Source organism: Triticum aestivum, chromosome 3A (genome assembly GCF_018294505.1).
Source record: "Triticum aestivum cultivar Chinese Spring chromosome 3A, IWGSC CS RefSeq v2.1, whole genome shotgun sequence".
NCBI classification, from domain to species: Eukaryota; Viridiplantae; Streptophyta; class Magnoliopsida; order Poales; family Poaceae; genus Triticum; species Triticum aestivum.
Window position 1 is genome coordinate 452,667,863 of NC_057800.1, and position 12,254 is coordinate 452,680,116.

The following is a 12,254-nucleotide window of genomic DNA, read 5'->3' on the forward strand; positions in this document are numbered from 1 at the left end:
ACATATTGGAGTAATACTGACATCCTTCACATTTGTCGACTATCTCTTTTGCCATCTCATTGGCTCTTGGCCAGTAGAACCCCGCTCGGTATGCTTTAGCCACAATGGTCCGAGAGGACGCATGATGACCACAGGTCCCCAAGTGGATATCGTTAAGGATCATCTGACCTTCTTCTGGTGTAATACACTTCTGGCCGACCCCAGTCGCGCTTTCTCTATATAATTGTCCCTTTATGACTGTAAAGGCCTTGGATCGACGGACGATCTATCGAGCCTCTTCTTCGTCTTCTGGGAGTTCTTCCCTTAGGATGTACGCGATGTACGGTTCTGTCCAGACGGGAGTGATAACCAAGACTTCCATGATCAGGTCGACCATAGCTGGAACTTCAATTTCAGTTGGATCCGTGGCGCTTTTTGGCTGCGGGGCCTCTTCAGTGAAGGGATCATCCTGGAATGATGGTGTGTGGATGTGTTCCAAAAACACATTGCTGGGAATGGCTTCTCTTTTGGAACCTATTTTTGCCAGATCATCAGCTGCTTGATTTTTCAGTCGGGGTATGTGATGAAGCTCTAACCCTTCGAATTTCTTCTCCAGCTTTCTCACTGCATTGCAATAACCAGTCATGGCTGGACTTCTGACGTCCCATTCCTTCATCATTTGATTAACCACCAAATCTGAGTCGCCATAGACCATGAGGCGACGGACGCCGAGTGAAATGGCCATGCGCAACCCATATAAAAGTGCTTCGTATTCTGCCTCGTTGTTAGAGGAATCAAAGTGGATTTCAAGAACATATCTGAGTTTATCTCCTCTGGGGGAGACCAACACCACTCCGGCGCCGGAACCATTTAGCATCTTGGAACCGTCGAAGAACATGGTCCAATGCTCCGAGTGAATCTGAGTCGGCAGTTGCTGTTCAATCCACTCGGCGACGAAATCCGCGATTGCCTGGGACTTGATAGCTTTCTTTGCCTCAAACTTGATATCTAGAGGAAGGAGTTCAATCGCCCATTTTGCCACTCGACCAGTTGCGTCCCTGTTATGCAAGATCTCTGACAACGGAGTGTCGCTGACGACTGTAATGATCGATGCGGGGGAGAGGAAAATGGTCTTTCAGGCAGGCCCGATTGATATGTTTAAAGTCAATGCACATGCGAAGTGACTTGTCCTTCTTGGGGACCATGACAACATTGGCGAGCCACTCGGAGTGGTAGATTTCTCGGATGAACTCTGCTGCTAAGAGCCGAGCCACCTCTTCGCCAATGGCCTTTCTCTTCTGGACGGCGGACCGTCGGAGATGTTCTTTGACATGTTTCACTTTTGAGTCAACTCGTAGGCGGTGCTCAGCCAGCCCCCTGGGAACACCCGGCATGTCAGAAGGCTTCCATGCGAAGATGTCCCAGTTCTCACGGAGGAACTGGATGAGCGCTTCTTCCTATTTGGAGTCGAGTGTTGTCGAGATATGAGTTGGAGCAGCGCTGGGGTCGGTCGGGTGGATGTGAGCTGTCTTCGTATCGCCAGTCGACTGAAAAGCTGACTCTGTAGCGGGCTTCTTGGCTCGCAACAAATCACTCGGGTCTGCAGTCTTCTGGTATTCCTGCAACTCCACCACTGCCATCTAAGCATCAGTGATCTTTGAACCTTTCTGAAAACATTCTTCCGCTTTCTTCCGATTGCCCGTAATAGTGATCACACCTTTGGGGCCAGGCATATTCAATTTGAGGTACACGTAACATGGTCGGGCCATGAAGCGTGCATAAGCCAGCCTCCCCAAAATAGTGTGGTAGGCACTCTGGAAGTCTACAACTTCAAATGTCAATTTTTCTTTGCGGTAATTTTTGAAATCACCGAAAACCACATCAAGAGCAATCTGGCTGAGTGATTCAGCCTTCTTCCCAGGAATGACTCCATGGAAACTCATGTTGCTGGCACTGAGTCTGGACATCGGAATGCCCATCCCTTTCAACGTCTCAGCATACAATATGTTCAAACCACTGCCACCATCCATCAGGACTTTGGTCAGTCGAGTGCCTTCAACAACTGGGTCGACCACCAAAGCTTGCCTCCCAGGGGTGGCGATGTGAGTTGGGTGGTCGGACTGGTCAAATGTTATGGCAGTCTGAGACCATTTCAGGTAACTAGGTGTCGCCGGAGCGACCATATTCACCTCTCGGTTAATAACTTTCAGTCGACTTCTGCTTTCAACATCGGCAAAAATCATCAGAGTGGAATTGACCTGAGGGTATCCGTCGTCACTATCTTCCTTGTCCTCAATCTTGTCTGACTCCTTTTCCTTACCTTTGGGTTGCTTGCCCTGGAACTGCTGGATCAAGAGTCGACACTGTCGAGTGGTATGTTTCGGGTAAATGAAATTACCCTCTTCATCTTTCTTTGTGTGGACGAGACATGGTAAGTACAACACATCATTTCCGTCCTAGTCTTTAACCTTTTTGGGGTTCCAAGGTCCTTTAGGTTTCCCTTTAAACTTTCCTTGGGTTAAAGCCAAGGCTTCCCCGGGAGCCGCTGGCTCGGCTTTCCGCTTCTGTTTCCGATTGGAATTTCCTCCGGTTTCTTGGGCGATTGACTTGAGCTTGCCACTCCTGAGTCGATCCTCATCTTCACCATTAGCGTACTTGGTGGCAATATTCATCATCCGATTCAGGGACATATCTCCGGTTCGACCGAATTTCAAATTCAGTTCTCTGTACTTGACGCCTTCCTTGAAGGCACAAACTGCTTGGTGGTTAGGTACATTCTCCACCGAGTGATGTAACGTGATCCACCTCTGGATGTAATCCCTCAAAGTTTCATTCGGCTTCTGCACGCAAGACCGCAGTTCCGTCAGCCCTGCCGGTCGCTTGCATGTGCCTTCAAATGTGGTGACGAACACTCGGGAGAGATCTTTCCAAGTGTAAATGCTGCTAGGGGCTAACTGGTTCAGCCACGCTCTGGCCGAGCCCTCCAACATGAGAGGCAGGTGCTTCATGGCCACTTCATCATTGCCGCCGCCAATCTGGATGGCCAATCGGTAGTCCTCAAGCCAAGTATCGGGCTTGGACTCGCCAGTGAACTTACTGACTCCAGTCGCCAATCTGAAGTTGGGAGGAATCACAGCGGCCCTGATGGCTCTACTAAAGCACTCTGGCCCCGAAACATGTACTCTGCTGCTGGTAGGTGCATCTCTGTCGTGACCTTCTCGGTGAGCCCTGTTCCTGTCGACCAAACCTTCGATGAGAATGGATCTCGCATCAAAGCCTGGCCCTCTGGGGTCGACTGGAATCCTTCGCCCACCACTATGAGGGCGCCTGTCATCCTGCTGGCGAGGCACATACGACCCACTCCTCGGGGGAGGCGTGGGCACTCGATGTTGACCGTCACGATCGACTCGGTGATCATACTGCTCATGGTTCCCATACTGGTCAAGCCGGTCTCCACGTCCCTCACGCCTTGGGGGCGATCTCGGGCTGTGAGCCGACTGGACTGTGTCCGTGGCAACAGATCTGCTGTGAATCCTGTTCCGCGACTGAGAAACAGCGGAATTCTGGTCTCCTGCTGCCCGGAGTAACGCTCGGATCTGCAGCAAGCCTCTGCCAGCCTCCGACTGGGAAGGCTGAATCGACTCCGCAATACGGGCCGCAGCTGCTAAATTCTGAATCGGAGTTCGATATACCTGCGGGGGCGGGAAGAGCTGACGTCGACTGCATTCGGGAACCCGTTGTCGAGCACGCTCGTCGAGTGCTCGCTAGAGGTTCTCCAGTCGAGTGCGCTCGGCCAAGTTTGCCAGGCGCGCGTCTTCCAAGGCGCGAGCCTCGAGGGTTTCTCCAACGATAGGAGTGTGCAGTGCATCCACGTTCCGGGCGGCGAAGTTCTTCTCTCTACAGCGACGTGAGAGGCTCGGGAAGATACTCCTCAGGGGGACGCGACGGGTCGCCTCCACCCACGCCTCCGTCGGTGCGGGGAAAACCGGGAGGACTGGGCGGTCCATCGACCATCAGAACCTCCGCCGTCGGATCGCTGCTGTCGCACTCGGGTGCTGTCTCTGCGGAGCCAGTCGACAGGTCGAACAGGCCGTAGAGGGATTCGTCGGGCTCGATTGCCGTGACTTGAGGGGTGACCGACTAACGTGCCACCGCGTGTCTCACCCACTGCTGAGGTCTCGACCGACCGGAGCGCTTGCGCCGGCGGGAAACGGGGAGGGAGGACAACACAGGAGCCGACCGGTAGGGGGTCGACGGTTGCCGCAGGAGAACGCCGCGGATGCACGCGCTAAAGTGTGTTGCCCCGTGAACAGGGAGTGCGTCCACGTCGAGCGGAGCCTCTTGGAGCCAAGCAGAGTCGTCGACGATGAACGTGAGCGCACCGAGACGGATCTCGCGGCCCTCCACCAAAACTCCGCCGAAAACCATGATGATTCGGGTCGGAAAAGGTCGCAACTCCTCCAACAAACGCTAAAACACCTGCCCCACAGTGGGCGCCAACTGTCGTGGTTCCAAGTCTGACGGTAGTGTAGGGGGGTAAGTATGGAGAGACAAGATCTTAGCTATGGAGGAGTTGTAAGAACGCAAGGTTTACGAGTTCAGGCCCTTCTCGGAGGAAGTAATAGCCCTACGTCTCGGAGCCCGGAGGCGGTCGACTGAATTATGAGAGTATGAATTACAGGGGTGCGAACCCTTGTCTCGGAGGAGGGGGTGGCTTATATAGAGTGCGCCAGGACCCAAGCCGGCCCGTGTTACAAGGGTTCAATGTACATTAAGGCAGGGCGTTACTGGTAACGCTAGTAATAAAGTGCTATGATGACCATAAAAGCTACTTAATAACCAACCGCGGAGTGCCTTTAGGCCACCTAACTGTCGAGTGGCTTGGTCTTGGTCGAGTGATTGCTTCTTGATCGAGTATCTTCAAGTCCGTCGAGTGAGACGCCTTCAAGTCAATTGAAAGATGATTTCTTCCGGAGATGTCCTTGGGTAGGTCAGTTTGGACAGGTCCATGACCCTACCCTAGGTACATAGCTTCATCACCAGCAATCACCAGCAACCGACATACACGCCAGCATACAAAAAATGCCTCTCGGCCATAGTTCCTCATCTTGGCTGTAGTTCATATTGGCAGACATGTGGACATACGAAACAATCACGTCTCGATCATAATTCATGCATCTCGGCCGGGAAGGAGGCGGCGGCGGGTTTAGACGCGTCGGCCATGGCACGAGGGCGGAAGGGTTTTGTGGGAGTGAAGAGAACGGCGCTTGTTTGTACTAGATAGGCTGACCAGAGGAGGACAAGGGAAGGACGTTTTGGGCGTGCGGGCGGATGCAAATCCAGCCCAAATTTAAATTGAAAATGGGTAAAATGGACGGATGTCCAGTTGCGTTGCCGCGTACACAAAAAAGAATGTGTCGCCGCGTTGAAGTTGGCCTTTAGGATCAAAATGTCCGCTACGGTGACGTAGCCGCGCCTATCATGGAGTCGTGGCTGTGGGGATGATCCTACTACTACCTGCTACCTAGTCGTGCGCCACCCACCCTGCCGTCGTGAACAAGTGGCTGTCGTGCGCGCGCCTTTACCCCGAAACCGAATGAACGGAGCCGGCCGTACGCACGCGTTTCTCTTGGTAGTGTGGCAAACAGATATAGGGTTGAAATAGATCGGGATTAGTAAATATAAGGTGCTGATTTCAGGGATTTGAAGTTCAGGATTTGATCTCGACCATTAATACAACTTCAAGGTTTTAAACAGACTTCACTCTGCTCCTGTAGCTCGTGACGGAGCGTGCCACCGCCCTCGAGTCCTAGTACTAGTAGCAGCACTAACTTGCTTCCAGCCGGCCAGCCATATAGGTTCCGGAACGTACTCCGTGGATGCAGCGTGCAGAGGTTGAAAGCCATGGGCTGGCGCACACCGACCAACACAAATTCACCGAAAAAAGCGCGGCGAGAGAGGCCCCCACCTCCGACAAGCGTGCAGTGCACCGCCTCTGCTTTCCGGTGTGCAGCTGGACTCTGTCCCGGGCGCCATCAGTGCGATCCATCCATACGCAGACGCAGACGGTGACGGTCAGAACTCAGAGCCACCGCACCGCACGGCCCCAGGGAAGTTACGCGCCTTTACTTTGGAGCCCGTAGCTTGCTTGCGAATGGAATCCAATACGAGGTGCAAACCGCAACTTTCGTCACAATCCAAGATGACTTAGTGTTTTTTTCAATCGAAGAAAAGGGGAGAGGAGCTTCTTTTGCTCACTCTTTCCGTGACGACCGACAAAAAAGTTGGCGTCGTCAATAGTAGTTACCACCACCACACCCATCAATCAAAGGCATGGAAAGCGGATCGACCGGTAGTAGTAGGGAAGAATGAGATGAGATGAGGTGAAACAATTCATTATCAAAATTGGCTTGGAGCATATCCTTTGATCAGATCTGTGTGCCCACCGTCGCCGATGGATGAGAACGGGAACGGGGACTGGGCTAGACGAGCATCATCTGGAACAAGAGGTCGTTCCAGATGTCGATGGGGCCGGGCAGGCACCAATGGATGCAGTCGTTGTAGAGCTGCACCTTCTCGTTGGGCCAGTGGCCGTAGCGGCTGGGGTGGCCGTCGGGCCGCATCAGCATGGCGGCCGTGGCGTCCATGAGCATCAGCCGCAGCCCCTTGGCCCGCGCGGCCTTCTCCGCGGCGCGGTACTCCTCCATCTGCGCCGTGTAGAAGTGCAGGTCGCGGCCCTCCATCACCGTCTGGTTGCTCCGGACCGGCTCCGTCCGCTTGCAGTTGCCGCCCTGGTCCCATGTCCCGTTCTCGAAGTGCGACATGGGCGACAGCATCCGCACCATCACCCGCCCCTTCACCTTGGCCTCCAGGGCGTTGATCGCCCGCAGCGACACCCGCCACGCCTTGCGCTGCGAGTAGTAGAGCGTCAGGTCCGGCACGCCGTACTGCCGGCTGCAGAAGCTGCACCCGATGAGCCGCCGCTTCTCGTAGAAGAGCGAGGGGCGGGAGAACCAGTTGGCCGCCGACACCAGCACGTAGTCGAACCGGGGCACCTGCGACACCCACTTGTCGTCCGGCTCGTCCAGGTACAGGCTGTAGTGCCCCGTGTGCGCCGGGTCGTCGTGGTCGGGCTCCCGCGCCCGCACCAGGAACGGCGACCAGAACATGTTGATGGTGAAGTTGTACGCCCGGTAGTGGTACACCTTGTTCTGGTCCGTCGGGTTCGCCGAGATGTCCTTGGGATACGCCACCTGCAATCCATTTGTTCAGCCTCAAAGCCTCAAAGCTCAATCCAGTGCGCAAACATGGCAGGCGAGGAAAATGTACGGTACCTGTGAGAGGAGGCAGAGCAGGGACTGCATATGGTTGCGAGCCAGGGAGTCCCCGACGAAGGCCAGAGACTTGTGGCGGACGAACTGCAGGAACTGGACGGGGTCGAAGCGCGGCAGCTCGCAGCCGGACGGCCTCCACCGCCACTTGAGGAAGCCGAGGTCGGGGCGGCCGTATTTGAGGCAGTTCTGGTGCTCCTGGATCATGCCGCACGTCTTGTGGGTGTAGTAGGGCGCCTCCGCGTCGGGCACCCACTCGCCGCGGAAGATGTCGCAGTACTTCATCACGCTCACCACCGGCGTGGACGACGCCAGCTTGGTGGCGCGCGGCACGCCGACGCCGCCGAGCCCGAAGTACTGCGCGTTGGTCAGCAGGATGAGGATGGCCAGCGCCGAGAAGTAGACCGGCACGGGCCCGAACAGGACCTTCACCAGGAGATGGAGCTTCATCTTCCTCTCCCTCCCGCTGCCTATCTTAGCTCCTATACTACGTACACCTATGTCTACTTACAGCCTGCAGCAATCGGCAAGCAAGGAGAGAAAAACCATGGATATCTATCTAGCTTGAGCTTGGTACTCTACCACACGAAGAAGAAAGAAGCAAGAGGCAGCAGCGCACGAGGAAGGGGATGATGGGTGGGTGGCTCTTTTTTGCCTTTGCCGGGCGGTGCTTGCTTTGCGGACCCTGTCTCTCTCGGCTATCTCTGCGGGTGCGAGGAGATGAGGTGCTGCTTCTTGAAGGCGGTGGACGTGGAGGAGAAGAGAGTAGGTGCGCGGTTCATTTCAATATTGACAGGTGGGCTCGCCGAGGAACATGTCTGTCTTTTTCCATATTAAATATTACTAAAATGTAAACAGCCTGCAACCGTCCGGACTGCACGTTTCAGACATGTTGTGTCATCTAACACGGTCCTGCATCGGTCAGCAGAGCGGTCCGAATGTAACTTCTCATGCAAATCGGAGACAAACGTGAGCTTTGCGGGTGTTTGGATAGCACCAGCGTCCACTTCTAACCACTCTGGCCCATCCGAAATTCTTCTCCCTCGCCCACGTACCTTCTTGCCCGGCGCCGACTGTCTGCATTCATGCTAATGTAGAGAGGACACGACCTCTTACTGCATGTGCCATCTAAGCGGCGCGTCCGCCGAGATGTTGCCCATGATGCGTCTCTAATTTCCGCGGTTGTTCAATACAGGAGAAACGTTACTGGACGGGGTGCATATCTATCACGCCCGTTCAGTGCACCGTCTATCTGTATACCTCCATTAACGAAGTTCGCCGGTCGAGAAACCTGTTGGAAAACGCAGTATTTTAAAAAATTTGCCTACGATCACGCAAGATCTATCTAGGAGATGCATAGCAACGAGAGGAGAGATTGTGTCCACGTACCCTCATAGACCGAAAACAGAAGCGTTTAGTAACGCGGTTGATATAGTCGAACGTCTTCGCAATCCAACCGATCCAAGCACCGAACGTACGGCACCTCCGCATTCAGCACACGTTCAGCTTCATGATGTCCCTCGAACTCTTGATCCAGTTGAGCCCGAAGGAGAGTTCCGTTAGCACGACGGTGTGGCGACGGTGATGATGAAGTTACCCGCGCAGCGCTTCACCTAAGTAGTACGACGATATGACCGAGGTGTGTAACTATGGAGGGGGGCACCGCACACGGCTAAGAGATTGTCTGTTGTGATATTGGGTGCCCCCTGGCCACGTATGTAAAGAAGGGAGGGAGAGAGGAGGCCGGTCAGGTTGGGCGCACCAAGGGAGGAGTCCTACTTGGACTCCTAGTCCAAGTAGGATTCGCCCCCTCCTCCCCTTTCCTTTTTTTCCACCGGAGGGAAAGGGAAGGAAGAGAGGGGGGAAAGGAAAGAGGGGAGGCCTCCCCCTCCCCGAGTCCAATTCGGTTTGGGCAAGGGGAGGGTGTGCCCCTCTCTTGTGGCCCTTTCTCCTCTCCTCCAATAAGGTCCACTAGGCCCAATACTTCTCCCAGGGGTTTTCGGTAACCTCCCGGTACTTCAGAAAAATGCCCGAATCACTCAGAATCATTCCAATGTCCAAATGCAACCTTCCAATATATGAATCTTTATGTATCGACCATTTCAAGACTCCTCCTTATGTCCGTGATCTCATCCGGGACTCTGAACAAACTTCGGTTCATCAAAACACGAAACTCATAATACAAATCGTCGTCGAACGTTAAGCGTGCGGACCCTACGGGTTCGAGAACTATGTAGACATGACCGAGACATATCTCCGGTCAATAACCAATAGCGGAACCTGGATGCTCATATTGGCTCCTACATATTCTACGAAGATCTTTATCGGTCAAACCGCATAACAACATACGTTGTTCCCTTTGTCATCGGTATGTTACTTGCCCGAGATTCGATCGTCGGTATCGTCATACCTAGTTCAATCTCATTACCGACAAGTCTCTTTACTCATTCCGTAGTGCATCATCCCGTGACTAACTCATTAGACACATTGCTTGCAAGGCTCATAGTGATGTGCATTACCGAGAGGGCCCATAGATACCTCTTTGATATACGGAGAGATAAATCCTAATCTCGATCTATGCCTACTCAACAAACACCATCGAAGGCACCTACAACGCATCTTCATAATCACCCAGTTACGTTGTGACGTTTGATAGCACACAAGGTGTTCCTACGGTATTCGGGAGTTGCATAATCTCATAGTCTGAGGAACATGCATAAGTCATAAAGAAAGCAATAGCAGAAAAACTAAACGATTATTATGCTAAGCTAACAGATGGGTCTTGTCCATCACTGTAGCGACCAGACCTCAAACAGTCTGATCTCTGTGCTCCGGTGTCATCCCTGGATCAGTAATGCTGACACCACATAGTACTCGGAGGATTTATAGCAGAGTAGCAATCACACACTTATTACATCGAGTGTCTCAAAAGAGAACTTATTACAATAAATATGGCTTAAGGCCATCTAATAACGATAACAGCGGAAGGCTTGGAAGATAAGTGGGTCCATCAACTCCAATGGCATCACTGAGTATAGAACCATGACCTAAAACTCCTTAATCATCGTCTGAAAAGTCTGCAACATTAACGTTGCAGCCCGAAACGGGTGAGCACATGGAATATGCTGGCAAGGTAACACATAGAGAGTAATGGAATGAAACAGCTATACTATATGCATATTTGGCTGGTGGAAAACTCTATGGTTACAGTTTTGCGTAAAGCCAATTTTTCCCTACTGCAAAGGAATAAATTTATTTAACTATCATGGTAGTTGTTAAACATTGAGAATGGTTGACAGCATTCTCAATCTCAATTAAGCATCATCATTAAACATAGCCCAACAAAATTAATTTAGAGTAACATGTTGAGATTCACATGATAATCCAAATACTAGATACTCAAGATGTCCATAACCGGGGACACGGCTAACCATCATTAGTTTATTACACTCTACAGAGGTTTGCGCACTTTTCCCCACAAGACTCGATCGCCTCCGTTTGGTTTCTCGCACTACATGGTGTTTGAGAAGACGGATGATCGAGACATAGTCTTTCAGAAGCGCTAGCACCTTACGATCGGGTAGACCATACCACCTACATCCCCTACATCTGCTAGTCTACCACTGTAAGAGTTCGCACGACTTAGTCAACTATGCTAGAACCCATAATAGCTTGTGGCTGCATACGGAAGTTTCTAGTATGAATAGTCTCATGATCCCTTTGAGCCTGGGTGGCGGTCCAAAAGAAAACAGACAAGTCCTGAAATACCCAGGTGCCTCAATCCACTCAGATGTGTGTTTAAGTTGCCACCTTAGATAAACCATTAATTAACAAACTCACATCTGTCATGGATTTCACTCACCCAATCCACGTCTACTAGCATAGCATGGCATAATAAGTAAACGTAGAAGTAACTCCCAAAGGTTTGATAATAAACAGGTAATAGGTACTACCTCATCTACTTCCCATCCCACAATTTAATTAGATCCTAATCATGCAATGTGTGAGGATTGATCTAATGCAATAAAACTGGGTAGTAGAAAAGGTATGATCAAAGTGTTACTTGCCTTGCTGATGATCCGTGAAACCTAACGATTCGAAGTAACAAGCGGCGCACTCTGGGTACTCTATCGCAGACAAACAAACAAGCATACAATAAGTACTTATCTAATGCACAGGTAAAACTCAAATAAGAAATCTAACCAGAAAGTTCAACTTAAGAACTCCGGTTGGCAAAAAGAATTAAATCGAACGAAGCAACGAAAGTCAAACGGCGAAAGAAAACAACTTCGTTCTACTAATCTGGATCTAGGGAAAATTTTACAGTAGCAAAATCTTGTTTAAGTTGGTTAAACGGATAGATGGTTTCGAGAGGAATCTCTGGGCGCTTGAATCGCCTGATTCCGATAAACGAGCGAAAAGTTATACTAAAACGAAAATCGGATTAGGAATCGCGATCAGAAAAATCACGGATTTAACCCGAGAAAAAGAAAAACGATGAACGCTCGCTAGAACGAACGAACGGACGAACGCTCACTATTTAAATAAACCAGAAAAACCGATCTTTTTAAAAAACCAAAACTAAAAAAACCGACGAAAACCGATTTTTTTTTAAAAAAAACCTTCGCACGGAAGTCGAGGCTGCGGCGGCAGCGGCGGCGTCCGGCGACGGCGCGGCGGCGCGGCGGCGGGCGGCGGCGGCGGGCGGCGGCGGGACCGGGCGGCGGCTAGGGTTGGGAGCTGGGGCGGCTAGGGTTCTCCGGGGCTGGGCCTCGGCTTATAAAGGCCCCCCTCGGGCCGGAGTCCTAGTCGGACACGGCCCGTAGGTCGGTTTTTTTTTAATTATTCCGCTCGGAAGAAAAATAAAAAGAAATACTAAATGGACACCAAAAATTCCGAAATAAATTTTCACGGGCTTCTAAAATCAAGCCGCACAAGGTGAAC

The 12,254-nt window shown here is 51.9% G+C and overlaps 1 protein-coding gene across 1 annotated transcript; it reads right to left on the minus strand.

Moving 5' to 3' along the window:
* Positions 1 to 6,164: 6,164 nt before the first annotated feature.
* On the minus strand, positions 6,165 to 8,149 carry LOC123061621 (protein trichome birefringence-like 21). The gene is made up of 2 exons (XM_044484797.1): positions 7,314 to 8,149; positions 6,165 to 7,232 (listed from the first exon to the last, which is right to left on the minus strand). Exons 1-2 carry the CDS (start codon positions 7,758 to 7,760, stop codon positions 6,462 to 6,464), a joined length of 1,218 nt encoding a protein of 405 aa, XP_044340732.1. The 5' UTR covers positions 7,761 to 8,149; the 3' UTR covers positions 6,165 to 6,461.
* Between the last annotated feature and the right edge of the window lie 4,105 nt (positions 8,150 to 12,254).

What these genes read in the sequence shown, in the direction of transcription:
- LOC123061621 (XM_044484797.1), bottom strand. Translation starts at nt 7,760, where the DNA reads ATGAAGCTCCATCTCCTGGTGAAGGTCCTGTTCGGGCCCGTGCCGGTC. An exon ending in TGCTCTGCCTCCTCTCACAG is followed by an intron (nt 7,233 to 7,313) that starts GTACCGTACATT and finishes AATGGATTGCAG; the next exon opens with GTGGCGTATCCCAAGGACAT.